An 18,657-nucleotide genomic window follows, 5' to 3' on the forward strand; every position below is an offset into this window, starting at 1 on the left:
TAAATTTTGGTAGGATTGCATTTCAGATATAGACATCTTAGTTTTTATATCCCTTCACTGCATCTTAACAATATTTATTAATTATTTAAAAATGTATGTGCTACTCCAGTCAGATGGTTATAAGAAAAACCAGTGTGTTTGAGCAAGGCCCATTCAAGGAGAATTTAGGATGAGGATTTCTTTGAAAAGAGAAATAAAAGTCTGATGAGGATGAATGAACTCATGCATAGCATGGAAAAAAGGAGACACAGAAAAGTACTTTTTTCCCCTGGGAATCATTCAATGAAACTAAGTGGTGGTATATTCAGATTGGACAAAATTGGATACTATTTCCCACAAACAACAATGGGATTCAGTTCCTTAAAAGACAATAATGACTGATAACTTAAATGGCTTAAAAAAGAGACTCAACAAACCATGCTGAATAAAACTAAAGATACCTAGTTATGACAGCTGTATATTACTTCCAGTATGAGAAGCAGTACACTGCTGAACGCTTGTTGCTAAGGGAACAATAGGTAAAGGAGGCTCTTGTCATATGCAGTTTGCGGCTTTGGGTATCTGTTATTGGATAGTATCTAAAACCCCGATATTTTATTTATTATCTTTGCATCATAAATCTTTGCATCATAAATGCTTTGCCATATGAATAAAGTGTGGTTTTTTTGAAAAACACAAATTAAACACCATTTTAATACTATAAGTTTTAGAATGGTATTAAAATCTTAAATTTACCTGTTTAGTCCAGCCCAAATCTAATGGCTCTAAGGAAAAAGCTGGAAAATCACACCTCCTCTGATATTGCAGCTTTGACAAAAGAGAGAGGAAGAAAGTAATAATCAGTTGTGGAAAGATTAAACCTGCAAGGAAGAAGAGCCAACAGTATAATGAACCTCTTAAATGGAAAAAATCTAGGGGAATGTATTAACAGGAACACAGAGAACAACAATTGTCACACTTTATAATATTTTAGAAATGCATGTTTTCATTTCCAGGGTCAGAGAATTCCATCACATGTGATGGAATTATATGAATTAATGAATTGCCATTCATTAATCCAATACAAAATATGCATTGTATCAAAAGTTGGGTCTCATAGACATTTATCATATGTTAAATTTAAATTTTAAATTTTAATTAAATGTTAAATTTGGTTGTTTTCTTCTAAACATTTCCTTAACCATTTGATGCATGTCAAATGATTATTAATTAACATGTTCTCCAAAAAAATTATGATTGACCTGTGGGCCCTGATTTTTGGTACCCCCTGTTTATATTTGGTATCTTAATATATAAACTTACATCTGAAAATATTTTGTCTGTGATAACTTGATTGGTTTTTTTTTTACAATAAATCAATTCATAATTTTGATTATTTTTTTTCCAGCTTCATATCTGATCATTATCAAAAGCCATACATAAGTTTATGGTTGCACTACTCTTTTCCTGTTGCCTGCCTGCCTAATTCTTGTCTGCTATAATCTAGCATTCTATTTTATAAAATACTTCAAAGTAGTGTATTAATATTATCGATTCATTGTTAATAGGCATTGCATAACCAGGTAAAATACTGCTAAAAGCTTCAGGGGATGAAAGACAAAAAGAAAATAAAAAATCAACAACACTAAAGTATGCAAAAGAACATGTGCAGAGTGTATGACGATTAATTGACTCTTATACTGTATTTTCCCTGCTATTTTCCCAGCTCATGGTATTTGTCTCCCTGTGTGCGTGTGTGTGCATGTGTATGCGTGTTCTTGAGAAGGATAAGCATAGCATGTGGGGACTGATGCCAAAAGTATATATTCTCAGTATTCCCAAGGCCATCCCAGCTGCCTACCTAAAACAAATGGGCTTCTATATAGGGCATCAACAGTATAGGAAGATGATGGAAACTAAGGAATTTCATACTGTGAGAAGAATGTAATGATAAACGACTCCAATATTTTACCAAGAAAATTATATGGATAAACAGTGACTGATGATAGAGTGCTGGGTGATGAGCTCCTCAGGTCAGAGCACTCAAAACTCTACTGAGGAAAAGCTGAGAATCGCTAATGGTGCAATGAGTTGTTAGATTAAAGCCTGTGGGGCATCTAGTTACTGATGCTGCGAATGGAGGAAAATAAAATCCAAAACTGCAAAGACAGAATTATAACAGGAACATGGAATGTAAGAAGCATTTATGTGGAAAAGCTCAATATAGTGAAAAATTGAATGAATCGATTACAGGTAGTCTTCCACTTGCAATCACAGCTGAGACCAGGATTTCTGTTGCTAAGCAAGGCAGTTGTTAAGTGAGCCACTTCTGATTGGCAACTTTTTTTTTTTGGCCACTGTTCAGCAATGCACTGAAGTTGTTAAGTGAACCTTGTGGCCATCCATCAAATCTGGCTTCCCCCATTGATTTTGCTTGCCAGAATCCAGTTGGGAGGGTCATAAATGGCAACCACATGACCCCTGGATGCTGTGGCCATCATAAGTAAATGCCATTTGCCAAGCTCCCAAATTTTAAACCAGTGACTGTGTAGATGCTGTGATGTCCATCAATGCAAGGACTGCTCATCACTTTCTTTCAGCGCTGTTGTAACTTTAAACAATCACCAAATGAATGGCTATAAATTGAGGATTACCTGTATATTCTCAACAACTCAGCCAAATTGTAATGGATTGGAACTGGACATTTTCAGTCAATTAATCGTATTTACTATTCAGGAGATGAGAAACAACGACAGAATGGTATTACTGTCATGATCAGGAAGGTTACAGCAAATACAATATTATGCACTACTGTTCAATCATTAAGTGCACTGTACAATGTACTTAATGATTGAACAGTATCCGTTAGCCTGCACAGAAAACTCTTTGACAGTGACCTCAAAGAGTTGTCTAATGAGGAAATAGTAGCTAAGAGGTTTTACAGTCAATTTCTTCACAGTAAGATGTGCTTTGTGTTGTTGGAGATTGGAATAGCAAAACTGAAAATACAGGTAGTCCTTGGCTTACAACAGTTTGCTTAGTGGCCGTTCAAAGTTACAACAGCAGTGAAAAAAGTGACTTATGATTGTTTTTCACAGTTACAACCTTTCCAGTATCCCCATGATCATGTGATCAAAATTCAGATGCTTGACCGTTGCTGTGTCCCAAGGTAATGTGATCACCTTTTGCGACCTTCTGACAAGCAAAGTCAATGGGGAAGTATCTTGATATTGATATAACACTTGCAGTATTTATCAGCTGCAGTGTTCACTTAACAACTGAGGCAAGAAAGGTCATAAAATGGGGCCAAATGTACTCACTTAACAACAGAAATTTTGGTTTCACTTGTGGTTGTAAATCAAGGATTACCTGTAGTAAGAAGAAAATGTATTTGGTCATATGACTTAGAAAACAGAAGTTAAAGAGGAGAATGAATTAATAATTTCTGCCAATCCAATGATTTTTTAAATTGCGAATACAGTTTTCTAACAACTAAAACAATGGACACCACCAGTTGGAGTATACAGAAAACAAATAGATGATTTTATTGGTAAAGGGGTTGGAAGAGCTCTGTTGTAAGAGCAAAGATATGGCCAGGGATGATTGTGGAGCAGATCACCAATTGTTATGTGCAGGTTCTAAGTTATGCTAAGCAGAAGAAAGCCAACCAGTTTGCATGATATGATCTTATACATATATGTTCCCATTTTCGAGGAAAATATCAGAATCCCTTGGAAGTCCTGAACCTAATGGATAGGGAACAAGAGAACTGTGAAATGAACTTAAAGTAGCTGGTAAGGATGAATGTGAAAAGAGGTTGTCAAAGGTAATAAAACAGAAGAAAGCAAACTAAATGTCAGAAGAAAGCATGAACATTGCCAAGAAGAGTAGTGAAGTCAAAGCATATGCAAAACAAAGAACTTGGGACAGAATGTAAAAATAAAATTTCAGAAAACAGTTCTGAAAGAGACAAGGAGGAATACTATCACATTTGTAAAGGCATCAAAGATGGAAACAGACATTGAAAAAACAAAGAAAATCTAAATGGTGTGCTAAAGGAAGTCAATGGTAGATAATAACCAATGTAAAGAAGCTAAAATAAAGATAGGAGTACATTGAAATTTTATACAGTAGAGATCTTAACATCCAAGATGTCTTAAAGAAAGGGTCCCCAATTCCTGGGTTGGCGGGCCACTACCAGGCCATGGCCTGTTTGGAATTGGGCCACATGAGTGGCTGGCCAGCATGCAGCTCAACTTGTGCAAAGTGGCGGGCTGGCGGGCAATAACGCACGTGTGCACTGGCCTAGGGTTTGCGTGTCCCAGTTTCCCTCTCCCCCCCTCAGCCGGGCTGCCAAGCCGCAAAGATTGGGAACCACTGTCTTAAAATATATTCCCTGCTTACAACTACTAGAAGATAAAATGAGATTGGCTCTTTGGTTATTTTGAAGTCAGAAGGCTATAGGAATTGATGAAATATCTATAAAATATGGCAAGCAAAAGGAGAATAATCAATAAACTTTCTAACCAAACTATGCCAGCAGATCTGGAGAATGACACAGTGGTCAACAGATTTGGGAGAGGTCAATCTACACATCATTTTTAAAGAAAGATGATTTAACAGAATGTTCAAACTGTTATAAAAGATCCTTAATTTCACATTGTAACAAAAAAAAATGCTTAAGATTGTCTAATGCAAATCAGAGTACTATAGGGTAAGGGGAGATGCCAGATATTCAAGCCCGTTTTAGGAAATGCAGAGGAACAAGAGACATTATCGCTGATACATGCTGAATAATTGAGAAGGACAAAGAATACCAAAAGAAGTCAATGTGTGTTTCATTAACAATAGAAAGGCCTTTGATTGTGTCAACCATGTCAAACTAGAATGTGCTTAGGAAAAGGAAATCCCAGAACATCATTGTTCTCACCCACATACAGGACAAGAAGGCACAGTGTATAGAAAAAGAGACTGTCTGCAGTCAAGAAAGAAGTGAAGCAAGGCTATATTTCCTTCCTTCCTTCCTTCCTTCCTTCCTTCCTTCCTTCCTTCCTTCCTTCCTTCCTTCCTTCCTTCCTTCCTTCCTTCCCTATCTGTATTGAGGAAGACTAAATTGGAAGAGAGTGGTTTCTAAAGTGAAGGAAGAAATATCAATGTCTTGTGCTACCCTGATAACATTACACTGATAGCTCACCCCTTTCCTATCTTGTGTATCAGTTTTACATGCACAAATTCATTTTGTGCCACTTGAGCCTATTCCTTGATTGAGAGGACTTCTCTCAGTCACTGGTGCCTTAATCACTTTCTGTCTGGATTACTGTAATATGCTCTACATGGGGCTGTCCTTGAAAAACGTTTGGCAGCTTCAAATGGTCTAGAAAGCTGTGGCATGTGCAGTTTTGAATGCACCATGACGTGCCCGTGTAACTTCAATGCTGTATGGAACTGCTCTAGTTTCCAGTAGGTTTCTGAATGTAATTCATTGTGCTGGTTATTATCTTTCAAGGACTAAATGGCAGGGGCAGGTTATTTGCAGGATTGCCTGTCTCTAGTATTTTTGGTCCATCCCACCAGATCTGGCAGAGCGGGCATGCTCCAGTGAAGGAATTGGGCATACCTTCTCTTTGGGGTACCTGCCCTATGAAACAGCTTCCTTCTGAGAATTGGATGGCCCCAACCCTACTGGCCTTTTAGAACTTGGTTTCCTCCTACGTGTTGGAGCCCAGTTTGTCAGAGATGACCAGGTTGACCCGAGGGAGGGGTCAAACACTTCATCAGTCATGAGTCCCTAAATGTCCACAAAAAATTTAAGTCCAGCCCACCTTGAATTCCCTCTACCCTTATCTCCTGCTAATTTCCCTAATTTCCCCAATTTCCTAATTGGCCATTAATAGTTCAGATTCTTGTAGAGAGCTCACAAAACCTCAATACATCTTTATACCTATTTGAACTGTCTGGATTTCCTGATTTTTCCTGGCGCTTGACAGGTTTATGTTTTAGAGATTTTGTAAGGGTGCCTTGACTATGCTTTTTAATTGGTTGCCTTTTATTTTTTTATACCATGTTTATGCTTTTTTTTGTTAGCCACCTAGAGGTATTGATTAAGATGGTTACTATATATATTTTAATAATTAATTAAAAATAAACAGACAATGAAGATATTAAAGTAGTGGACGGCGTCAGTGTTTACAACTGATTATCAACAGTAAAGGAACAAGCAGCAGAGAAATAGCATACAGATGAACAATTGTAGGTTAGCAATGAAGGACTTGGAAGACATATTCAGATGCAGTGACATGCCTGTATCTACAAAGATCAGAATCATGCAGGCAGTAGTTTTGCTCTGTCACTCTATGGAGTGTCATTCTATCTTTGAAGAATCAGGATAGAAAATTGATACTTTGAACTGTGATTTTGGAGAAGACTCCCAAGAATACCAGGGATGGCCAAGGAAGTAAGCAAATGGATCATAGAACAAATTAATTCAGAGTTCTCATTTGAGGTATAAATGATCAGGCTCAAATTATTATATTTAGAGACATTATTCGAATAAGTGTACAATATGGAGAAACGTGGAAGGAAATATATAAATAGGTTTGATTCCAGGAACAATGGATACACAATTGCAAGATTTGAAGGGCTAGTTTAGGAACTGATAATCAAAGCAGGTCTATCTATGTGGTAATTAAATGCTGACATAACTTGATGACATATAATCAATCAACAACCAATCTGATGGCAACAGTTCTGCCCTGCTCAAATTAGCAATAAATTTTGTCAGATTCTCAAGGTCTTCTTGTTTGGAGATGTCAGTAGATATTTCATGGACTCTTTCCTTTCATGTTTGGCAAGTGGATTTGATCCCTGGGCGCATATGATGTGACAGCATCCTCTAGGGCATGGGGGTCAAACTCAAGGCCCAGGGACCAGATCTGGCCCTTGGGGCGCTTAGATCTGGCCTGCAAGGCTGCCCTGGAAACAGCGAAGGAAGCAGCTAAAAATGGAGCTCAGGAGCATATTTTCACTGGCAGAGTGTTCGGGCCTCTACAGGCACCCCCGACATGAGTAGCGTTGAGCTGCCCATGTCCCCCCTGGCCATGCCCCCCTTCCCCCCCAAGGTCAAGCACAACCCTGATGTGGCCCTCAAATGTAATCAAGTTTGACACCTCTGATTTAGTCTAAATAGAACTGAGAAAATTGCTGCCATGCAGTAACATCAGTACTGATATAGGCAGGGGTGGGCGTGGCTGGAGTGGGCATGGCCAGCTCAAAGTCACTCATGTCAGGGGCTCCTGTGGTGGCCCAAGCGCTCTGCCAGTGAAAATATGCTCCTGAGCTCCATTTTTAGCTACTTCCTTCGCTGCTTCCAGGGCAGCCAGGGCAGCCTGGACAACAAAAATGGGCTCCCGAGCTCTATTTTTGTCTGCAACGGCCTCCTGAAACCCTCTGCTAGCAAAAATGGAGCTCCGGAAGGCCACCCTCCCCAGCTCCATTTTTGCTGGCAGATGCACCGCGGGCCAGTCCTTTGCTGTTTCCAGGGCAGCCCTGCAGGCCAGATCTGGTCCCTGGGCCTTGAGTTTGAAACCCCTGGACTAAATGAAATATAAAACTGTATTAGGTTCCTCTCACTTACTTTATTAGTAAAGAGGTTCCCTTCAGTGCAGTCAGTAATGTTTTCCCCTCTGGCTCTTGATATTTATCTGGAATCTAATGGTGAATCTAGGGATGGATTATAATCAAAGAGATTATGCAAGTTGCCCTGAGCTCTTAACTTCTGATGTAATTGAAAGAAAAGAGCTTTTAGAATTTAATGGTAATCTGACCACTTGTGATATATTATAAATCACCACAGAAGGAGAATTAGGCCAGATTTTAGATTTGAATAGTACTACTTTCCAATCATTTCAGGATTTCATATTAACAAAGTAAGTAACAGGGATCTATGGCCTGAACATCAGATTACATGCCAGTTACTACTATTTTTTGGTGATAAAAGAAGGCTCAAAATGTACAAGGTAAACCTCAATGCTATGATTTTCAGACATGGAACACAATGATAACAATATGTATGCTACCGAGGTACTATGAGGATTAATTAGCTGTGACTTGGAAAGTGCTTTGCAGATGAAAAGAGCTCAGTGTTATTAAAACAAGATAAAGTGTCCTGAAGGGAGGACTGTGGCATTAGTAGGGTTGCACTGATGACCTCATAGTCTTCATCATTTCATTGTTTAGAAAAAGACAACATTTCCAAGGCATGAATCAGAATATATCAGCTATTCCATTAGTTTGAAGTCTACCAGTTTTAAGATTTGAGACTAAGGCAACCAGTACCAGTTCTTGAAAAATAAAACAAGAAACATAACTGACCCTGAAGCCAGTGGATTATTTCAAAAAAGTTAGTATTGACGGAAGACATTTTCACTACAATTCCATATTGTGAAAGTATTAATTTACCTTTATAATTTATAATTAAAATTATCAAAAAAAGAATACCTCAAACTTTCTTGAAGGAACACCAAGTTGATAGGAGAGACATTTTATTGCCACAGGATTCTTTCTTATCTTCTTTTTGAATTATTTTGGGGGAGAGGAAGCTGCTGGCAAGTTGTTTTGGAAAAACAAATGAGAGGCAAGGCAAAAATGAATTTAATTATAATCTAGGGCTGTAGCTAAAATAATTTCACAAGGATCACCATAGGACATTAATGTCTCAGCATGTGATTTTAAGGTAGAACAATAATTAGTGACTACAGTTTTGATTATTCTCATCCTGATCAGAGCCTTAGTCCTCCCCCACATACTTTTATTCACAAAGTAAAGGAAGGAAGTCAGGATCGAACTGCTGACAGTCAGCAGAATAAGCCTGCAATACTGCATTCTAACTACTGCGCCACCACAGCTCTTTCTATAACTAACGTGGCTAACAGGGTATGCTTGTGAATGCCTAAATCTCTGTGATTTATATATACGTTATTGAAACTTTTAATTTTTTGTCTCATTTCAGGGAGTGTAAGAGCTGAAGATGAGGCCCAGAGCAGAGTGCTATTCTTCAAAATTCTGGCTTATGCTGGCAGTCTTAGCAACAACAGGCGGTATGGCTTGGGCTCAAAAGAACCATCCCAGCATTGGCATTGCTGTCATCTTGGTGGGTACCTCTGATGAAGTAGCTATCACAGATGCCCACAAGAAGGATGATTTCCATCACCTCTCTCTCATACCTCGGGTGGAACTCGTTGCCATGAATGAAACAGATCCCAAGAGCATCATCACTCGCATCTGCGATATCATGTCTGAACGGAGGGTGCAAGGTGTGGTGTTTGCTGATGATACTGACCAGGAAGCTATTGCCCAAATCCTGGACTTCATTTCTGCCCAGACCCTCACACCCATTCTAGGAATCCATGGAGGCTCTTCTATGATCATGGCAGACAAGGTAAATTATAGGTTATTGCACTGTAAATTCTAAGGGTTGTTTTCCATTATGGTCCTAGGTGATGTCAATGTTCCCATTATAGATGCCATAGGTTGAAATTTATATCAGTTCAGCAAATATTGTTTTTCTTATTATTCATTTACCAATGCAATAATTCACAAAATTACACCATAGACAGACAGACAGACAGACAGACAGACAGACATGCAGACAGACAGACGTAGAACAAGAGAAAATATGCTACTGATTTGAAAATTATCTAGAGAGAATTTTAATGATCTTGATTTTTCCAAGTTTTGCAAAGCTGCTGGGAAGCTATTGCTCATAAATTTCGAGGATGCTTTATTTTTTTTTAAAGAAAACATATCAGATTAACTTCATATAATGTTTAATTTAAAAGATATAAATATATGAATCACAAGAATGCTATCAATGCAGGGCTGACTGAATTGATTAGAGGAGAAAAAACATGACTTTCAAAACTAGCAGATATTACAGATAATCTAAATTCCTTTGATGGCCAGGGGACTGATAATTTACATATCATAGATCTGAATCTATGTAATCTAAATCATGGCGTGCTATGAACATATGTATATAATTGTACTGCAGAAAGATTTGGTAAACTCCCTTGTTTGCATTCTAATATAATTTTTGCCCCCTTTATTATATTAATCCTTCCAAATTAATTAGTGCTATTCTGTTATTTCAACTGTAGAGACTAATCTTTTCATTAAGTAGGGTATCAGTTCTTACAATTACCTATTGTATTTCTGTGGTATAGTTTCCTTGGATCGAACCTTTCTGTGGTACGAATGATGATATAGTACAGTATTCCATTTCCTATTAGCAGAACTAATGTTGCCCTCTTGAGATTAGCCATCGGGTAATTGCTTGATTTTTTTGTATAAAGAAGTGGCAGATCTGTAGATCAGGGGTGAAATGCTACCGGTTCAGACTGGTTCAGCCGAATCAGTAGCGATGGCGGCCAGTGGTTTGGAGAACCGGTAGTGACAGCAGCGCAAGGCTCCGCCCACCCGCCCAGTCGTCGTTACTTCCTGGTTTTAACCAGGAAGTAACCTGTTTTTTACCCTCTGTGCATGTTCAAAAAGGTTTGCACATGCGCAGAGGGTCCAAGCGGACACATGATGTGTATGGGCGGGGTGGGTACATTTCTGAACCGGTAGGGAAGGTAAGTAGATTTTACCCCTGCTGTAGACCCATAGAAGTAGGTAATGTCAACTGTCTATCTTGGTCATAAGAGTGACAGTACTGTATATCCTCTCATGTTAAGCATAAATGTAAGATATAAAGCCATATTTCAACAGTCTGTGAAGTGTCTTACTGAGGCACATCCTCTTTTTCCTCCCACATCAAATTGGTTACACAGTTGCTGGGCTGTAAGAATGCTTTTCTTCCTCTCATTCCCTTTTGAAGTTTCAGTTTAGTTGTTTCTATGGTAGCTAGAACTGCTGCGGGCTATTAATTTTTTTTTTTTTTGCAAATAGAGGAAAAGTAGCATCAAGCCCAAAATATTTTGTCTCAAGAACTCATTTGGATTTGGGGTAAAGGAATTTCTTTATAGCAAGATGATGAAAATAGTGGGAGTAAAGCAATTAGAATGGTGGCATATGCAAACAGGAAAAACTTTTCTTTTAAAAAACGAAATCCTCCTATAGTAATTGAAAGGGCAGCATTTGTGATCTCAATTATTAATGGAGATAAAACACAGATTTGTAGTTATCAATGGCTTTTATTTGTATTACTATAGTTTGCTGACTCTGGGGAATGACATGGAGGTAAAGTTCATGGGTCTTGATTCAGACTTAATAAAAGGAAAACTTAAGTTGTTTGCCGGAGAGTTTTTATGTTATCACTGCACTTTAAAACAGCTTTAGAGACTTTTCAGATTAAGTATACAAATTGTCCAATTGTACATCTAGAAGTCAAATATTTCCACCCCAATTAAAGGAACCTAAGGAAACTTTTCCTTTTTTCAGTTTGCCTTTCACTTTGTTCTATACAAAGTGACTGAGGACTCTCAGATTTATGTTTTCCGTATCTGCCCCCATGAATGTAAATGATTTCTGTAATACAGCATGTTGCCTATTGAATCTGATTATAAATACTCACAGGGAATGAGGTCCAAAGGAAGATAGAATTGAAATTACATGCCTGCCAGCATTTTTCAGGAGAAAAAAAAATTGTTTTGATAGAATGAAATAGATGTATGTAGCATGGTAATGAAAATAACACTGCTATGCTAATCTAGTGTATAAATATTAATTTCACAATCAGCAAAGAATCTTGTAGTGTTATAACGACTAATTTCATTATGACATAAACTTTCTGTAGTCCAGAATAGTGAACACCACAATAAATTTACAAAGTTTCTTTGCTGTTTTCCTTGCAACAGACTGACATAGCTAGTTATTTGGTAATTGTAGAAGGTGTGTAATTTCATGGTGTATTTTTTATTATGACCAAGCCAAATGCACTTTCAGATTTAGAATGTAAAACAGTTATACATTTGCATTGATATGTGCCTTTAAATAACCCAGGGGTGTCAAACTGGCGGCCCACAGGCCGGATGTGTCATGCGCAGGCCACGCCTACCCCAGCTCTGCGAATGGAGAAAATGTCACGAAATGTCACGTAATGGCAATGTGATGTGGCGAGTTTGACAGCTGTGATATAGCCAAACATTTTATTGTTTATTTATTTATTGGTTTGATTTATATGCCGCCCTTTTCCGGAGACTCAGGGCAGCTTACAATTTGTTAAGCAATAGCCTTCATACTTTTGTATATACCTGCTTAGTAGGGCTTTCGGCCCCCATTAAGCGGTGTTCTTTTTTTTAATACAAAGTCAGCTTATTGCCCCCACAAATCGGGTCCTCATTTTACCTACCTCGAAAGGATGGAAGGCTGAGTCAACCTTGAGTCTGGTGAGATTTGAACTTGCAGCAATTGCAGGCAGCTGGTGTTTTCAGACAAATATCCTTAAAATAAGGGTAAAATTCAGAGCAAGAAACAAGTGAAAGCACAAAGAAGGAAGAATGTATGTATGTAGGCAGTTAAGCTCTGAACTAACATAGCTCTTTGGTTTTTATGATATTTATTAATATGACTTTTTATATTTTATACTGTTATTATTTTATCTGATTATTTTGTGCCTCCCAGAATTGCTTTTGGTGAAATGGTGGCTATATAAATCAGATAAATAAATAATAAAATAAATAAATGAAGTGGAGTGAAGACTACATAGGTAGCTTCCATGGGAAAGTTATCTAATATTTATTTCTTTAAGCCATTTTCTAGTGCAAATGTATGTAAAGCATTAAAAAGGGATTGAAATGTAAACAAACAAAAAATTCATTTACAGTAATTAGAGAGTAGGGAGCAAAGACTAGGCTCCCCTTAGCCACTTAGAAATGGTACAGTCCAAAACAATATTAAGCTGTTTGAATTGCATGTGGATATCTCTATTTTAAAATGTCCAATATATATATAGTTCACTATGAGACCCAGAAATGACATATACACATAGAAACAGGATGCGGATGGTAACTTTTTATGGTTTAACTTGAAAAACAATCATGAAAATTATGTTGCAGAGATTTTCACAGAAGAAATGAGGGTGTACTCAGAGGAACCTTTTCCTGTGCCTAGTAATGTTTGTCTACCATTATCTCTAAAGATACTGAGATTTGTTCCCCGTATCTTATCGTGCCTTTATTACACTACGAGGTATCAAAGATATGCTGTACCAGCTTTTTAGAGTGCATACCCTAAATTAGTTAAGTATCTAAAGAGAAGTCTCACTACTGCTTTCCAAATTAGTTCGTAAAAAGTCCCCACCTTCTCGCTGCATACTTAATGTTTATTTATGTTTAAAATATTTCTATGGGCATTTGCTTCATTGTTTCCCAAGTTGCAAAACATTTTAACTTCAAGGGTCAGAAGAAACAATGAAATGGTTCATTGCTGGATTTTTCTATTTTTTTTAAAGCCCAGGGGAAAAGCTAGCTGGTTCAGAGAAAGACAAATACGACTTTAAAAAAAATCAACTGGCAACATTCTATATGCTAATTGTACTACTGTAATAGGAAAACTATCCAGGAAATATAAGATCAGAGCAACTACAGCACGGATGTCAAACTTGCAGCGTCATGTTGCCGTCATGTGATGTATCGCGACATTTTCCTCCTTTACTGAGCTGGGGTGGGTGTGGCCTGTGTGTGACGTATCCTGCCTGTGGGCTGCCAGTTTGACACCCTTGAACTACAGTATTGACTCAATTGAGGGGATGTTTCTACCTCTGTGCAGTAGCCAATGAACTGCTGTGGTTAGCTTGTAAGGGAGTATACTGCTCTAGCCATATAGATAGAAGCATCTGAGGTGACATAGTGGGAAAAGAGTACTTTAAAAGTGTAACAGGAAAGCATGCTGAACGTTGCATTCATGGTGAGTAGAGGGTAAATAGAGGGTAACACCATCTGTTCCTATCTTAAATAATGGTTGTGGGTCTGTTCTGGCAACAAGGCAATGAGAATAAGCCCAAGAAGAGTGAAACCAGCAATGCCTAATTAATAGCTACTGGTTGGCTACAAACAAATGTAATTGACCAATTAGCAGCTATATGCCTGCATGGTTGGTGCTTCCCCTTCCTGTCTCCCTGTGACTGATTGATAATCACATTGATACTTTTTGTCACTGCTGGATTGTTTCATCTATTTATTTATGCTACATCATTGTTGTGGGATTATAAATTCATCTTCAGGTCACAAGGTCTGAAAAATAAGGGTGGAATGAATTATGGTCCAAATAAATTGTAAACAAGATATCTTCTAATTTGTTTTCCTTTGAATGTCATTGTTCATATCCTATATTTTTCATGTGAGTAACAGGAATTTGGAAGTACATATTCTTTTTTCAAGATAGGTTGCTACTGAAATGAAATGTTGTGATATTCCTTGGAAGGTGGGAAAATTCTTTTGAATATTTGTTTATTTTGCAACCATTAACAGTTACTTGGGAATAAGCAATCTTTATGTTGCCCTATCATTCCCCTTCCTTTGAATTATTAAAAATTAAGTTAGTAAAAAGAATGAAAACCAACGTTGATTTAATCCGATTGGTTGTATCATGGGGTCTTTTAAATAAGTTTTCCTTCACATAAGCACACACTGCATCTTAGAGCTGGTATACAAGGTTAAATGGCTTTTGAATTTGCTTCGTTTTCTAGCTTACTCAACAAAAGTGTTTGGGAAACACCTAATCTTTCAATTTTTCATTTAGCTTTATTTATTTTTAAGTAATAGATTATCAATTATCTTTTGATATGTGTTTTCATTGCTTATAATAAACATATGTAACATGTTATTTATGTTTCTTTGTTAGCAAGACAACATAAAATATATATGTACTATGCTAGAATATCTCAAACAAAGGAAAGTTTGCAATGTTTATAAATGTTCTGCCCTGGGCTTGGGTCTTAGAAGTTCTCACTCTGGATGCATATTTTAGATATTTTGGCCCTAAGCTATTAAGAAATTTCTCAGCTAAAGCTAACACATCCATAACCTATTTTATCCTTAATTACAGAGCAGTATTTTTGTAGCTAAGGGGATGTGCGGTGGCTCAGTGGCTAAGATGCTGAGATTGTCAATCAGAAAGGTTGGCAGTTTGGCGGTTCAAGTCCCTAGCGCCACAGGGTTTTTAAAAGGTTTTTTAAAGTTTACATTTTATATTCTATTAAAGGACATTCTTCTCAGTTTTCAGTTGTTATGTGAGTGATTAACACGTATGTGACAAGTAACTTCACTAATTACTCTGTGCTACCCCTATGCTTCCAAAAAAGCAGCTACTACCAGACACTGGTAGTAGCCAGTGATTATAGTACACTACTTTAACAGCAGAGATTACAACAATTCAACAAATATATTCCTCTTTGAAAAAACCAGTGTTTAATGATTAATTCTTAAGTGGGGTTAAATGCTCAGGATATTCTGATAAAAACTATTAGGAGTGAAGCAAAACTGAGCACAAACAAAACGTCAGATCTTAGAACATATTTCTTGATGATAACTTTTTTTAAAAAATTCAGGAAACAGTAAATATTCTTACATGGAGCTAAAGATGGATAATGGATGAAAAATTACATTGCAGAGCTCCATTGAAGCACAACCTGGGAGTATAAGATATAACATGCTATATGGTAGACAGAGTATTAATGCAAAAATACATCAAAAGTTGAAGTGATAAAGAGAATCTGGCCTGAATCCACGAGTTTCATAAATGAAAAAAAACTTTTTTTTGACGAAGTATAGCAAGATTTTGTATGATAAATGCAAGTTGTAGCTCCAGAAAGAGGGAACTGAAGTGAACACAGAATCCACTGAACAATATAGTGACAGTTTTTTAAAACAACAACAACAATGTAGATACAAGAGTATCTTACTGAATATCACTATCTGTTCTGTGAAGGATGGGGATGTAATGAAATACATTATTATTGAATAGATCTGCACATGATGTTTTTGTGAGTGACCCTAGTAAATTAATAGAAATAGCTGTGTTTTTAAAATATGTCTTAAGTTTGATTCCTGTCAGCTATAGGCTTCCTTACAAATATTTAAAATGATCTAGTTCGCAAAAGCTTTAAGTGGCAACGTATATCACATTATACTAGTTCTTATAAAGGAAAACCTTGGGAAATGATGATCTAACTTGATAAACAAGATGAGCGCTTAAGTTTATTTCTATATACTAAAGGGCAGGAGGGAAAAATGATGGAAGAAATAGATCAAGTTCACATACTAAGTAATGTAAAGAACATACTGTGTGTATTTTGGTAACATTACAGAGCAGAATTTTTTAAACGTGCATTTAGATATGATGCAAGCTTCTACTATTATACTTGCAAATTTCAGCCTCTGCATGTTGGCACAAATATGTAATTACTCATGAATTTTTGTGAAACTGCTTATTGTATAATCATTGTACAAATTCTCTTAAACATTAATGCATATTTCATGTCCTGAAAATCAGATCTCACATCTCAGAATGACCTCTTGCTTTTGAGGTTCTAGAAGGGACTTTAGCCAGCAAAACAGATCCCATAAGTGTAGCCCTCTTCTTTTGGACTCATATAATTTAAAGCATTCTTCAGTGAGTCTCTCGTTGCAGCATTAATGATGATCTAGGAGCTGATCCAGGATTGGCACTAGGCCCCTTTGTTCTTAAGATGTCACAGCTCTTCTGTAGCTAAATTGATTAACTTCTGGTTTTACTGTGGCACAGGAAGAAATGGTGCAAAAACAATTTTGCAATTTTAGAATGGGAGATTTGACTTCCCAATTCTCAAAAGGGTTGCCATGGGGACATAACTGGTTACTAGATTCTGATTTATCAGAATGCTATTTTAGCCTACCTGATGTTTTGTACTACATCTGCAGTTCTTTGTCTCTTTTCTGGATATGCTGCCACATTTTCAAACAGTTCATACTTCTAGAATTTTGATTATCTAAGAAACTATTTATTCCCAGTCTAAGGCCTAAAGGATTCCTGCAAATAATGGTGAAATTGGGAGCTTGGGGGTGGGTGGGTTCTGCAACATGCCAGTATAAACTTAGTTTAAAAGGAAGTCAGCTGAGTATCAAGGGAGATATCTATGGGCACATTGGTGCCCTTTGCTACTTCTTGGGGACTCCAGATCTATTCACTTGTTTTGTATGTACAGGTAAAACTCAAAAAATTAGAATATAGTGCAAAAGTTCATTTATTTCAGTAATGCAACTTAAAAGGTGAAACTAATATATGAGATAGACTCATTACATGCAAAGGGAGATAGTTCAAGCCTTGATTTGTCATAATTTTGATGATTATGGCTTACAGCTCATGAAAACCCCAAATTCACAATCTCAGAAAATTAGAATATTACATGAAATCAATAAAACAAGGATTGCACATAGAACAATATCGGACCTCTGAAAAGTATAAGCATGCATATGTACTCAGTACTTGGTTTGGGCCCCTTTTGCATCAATTACTGCCTCAATTTAGCATGGCATGGATGCTATCAGCCTGTGGCACTGCTGAGGTTTTATGGAAGACCAGGATGCTTCAATAACGGCCTTCAGCTCTTCTGCATTGTTCGGTCTCATGTCTCTCATCTTTCTCTTGGCAATCCCACATAGATTCTCTATGGGGTTCAGGTCAGGCAAGTTTGCTGGCCAATCAAGCACAGTAATCCCATGGTCATTGAACCAGGTTTTGGTACTTTTGGCAGTGTGGGCAGATGGAAAATGAAGTCAGCATCCCCATAAAGCTCGTCTGCGGAAGGAAGCATGAAGTGCTCCAAAATCTCCTGGTAGATGGCTGTGTTGACCCTGGACTTAATGAAGCACAGTGGACCAACACCAGCAGATGACATGGCTCCCCAAATCAACACAGACTGTGGAAACTTCACACTGGACTCCAAGCATTTTGCAGTGTGTGCCTCTCCATTCTTCCTCCAGACTCTGGGTCCTTGGTTTCCAAATGAGATGCAAAAGTTGCTCTCATCAGAAAAGAGGACTTTGGACCACTGAGCAACAAACCAGTTCTTTTTGTCTTTAGCCCAGGTAAGACGCTTCTGATGTTGTTTGTTGTTCAAGATCGGCTTGACAAGAGGAATACGACATTTGAAGCCCATGTCCAGGATCCGTCTCTGTGTGGTGGCTCTTGATGCTCTGACTCCAGCCTCAGTCCACTCCTTGTGAAAGTCCCCAACACTTTTGAATGACAATCCTCTCCAGGCTGCGGTCATCCCTGCTGCTTGTGCACCTTTTTCTTCCACACTTTTCCCTTCCACATAACTTTCTATTAATGTGCTTTGATACAGCACTTTGGGAACATCCAACTTCTTTTGCAATTACCTTTTGAGGCTTTCCCTCCTTAAGGAGGGTGTCAATGATGGTTTTCTGCACAACTGTCAGGTCAGCAGTCTTTCCCATGATTGTGATTCCTACTGAACCAGACTGAGAGACCATTTAAAGGCTCAGGAACCCTTTGCAGATGTTATGGCTTAATTAGCTGATTAGAGTGGGACACTTTGAGCCTAGAATATTGAACCTTTTCACAATATTCTAATTTTCTGAGATTGTGAATTTGGGGTTTTCATGAGCTGTAAGCCATAATCATCAAAATTATGACAAATCAAGGCTTGAACTATCTTGCTTTGCATGTAATGAGTCTATC

At 37.6% G+C, this 18,657-nt stretch overlaps 1 protein-coding gene across 4 annotated transcripts in view; it reads left to right on the forward strand.

Annotated features, from left to right (window-relative positions):
* GRIN2B (glutamate ionotropic receptor NMDA type subunit 2B) overlaps window positions 1–18,657 on the forward strand; it is a 367,937-nt gene that overhangs the window by 57,965 nt on the left and 291,315 nt on the right. For all 4 annotated transcript variants that reach the window (XM_034402725.3, XM_034402727.3, XM_087873919.1 and 1 more), the window contains exon 2: window positions 8,987–9,415. In XM_034402725.3, coding sequence (XP_034258616.1) covers window positions 9,005–9,415 — 411 coding nt within the window. In that variant the 5' untranslated portion in view covers window positions 8,987–9,004. The remainder of the gene's footprint in view (window positions 1–8,986; window positions 9,416–18,657) is intronic.

Source organism: Pantherophis guttatus, chromosome 7, assembly GCF_059756535.1.
Source record: "Pantherophis guttatus breed Tessera chromosome 7, ASM5975653v1, whole genome shotgun sequence".
In the NCBI taxonomy this organism is placed as follows: domain Eukaryota; kingdom Metazoa; phylum Chordata; class Lepidosauria; order Squamata; family Colubridae; genus Pantherophis; species Pantherophis guttatus.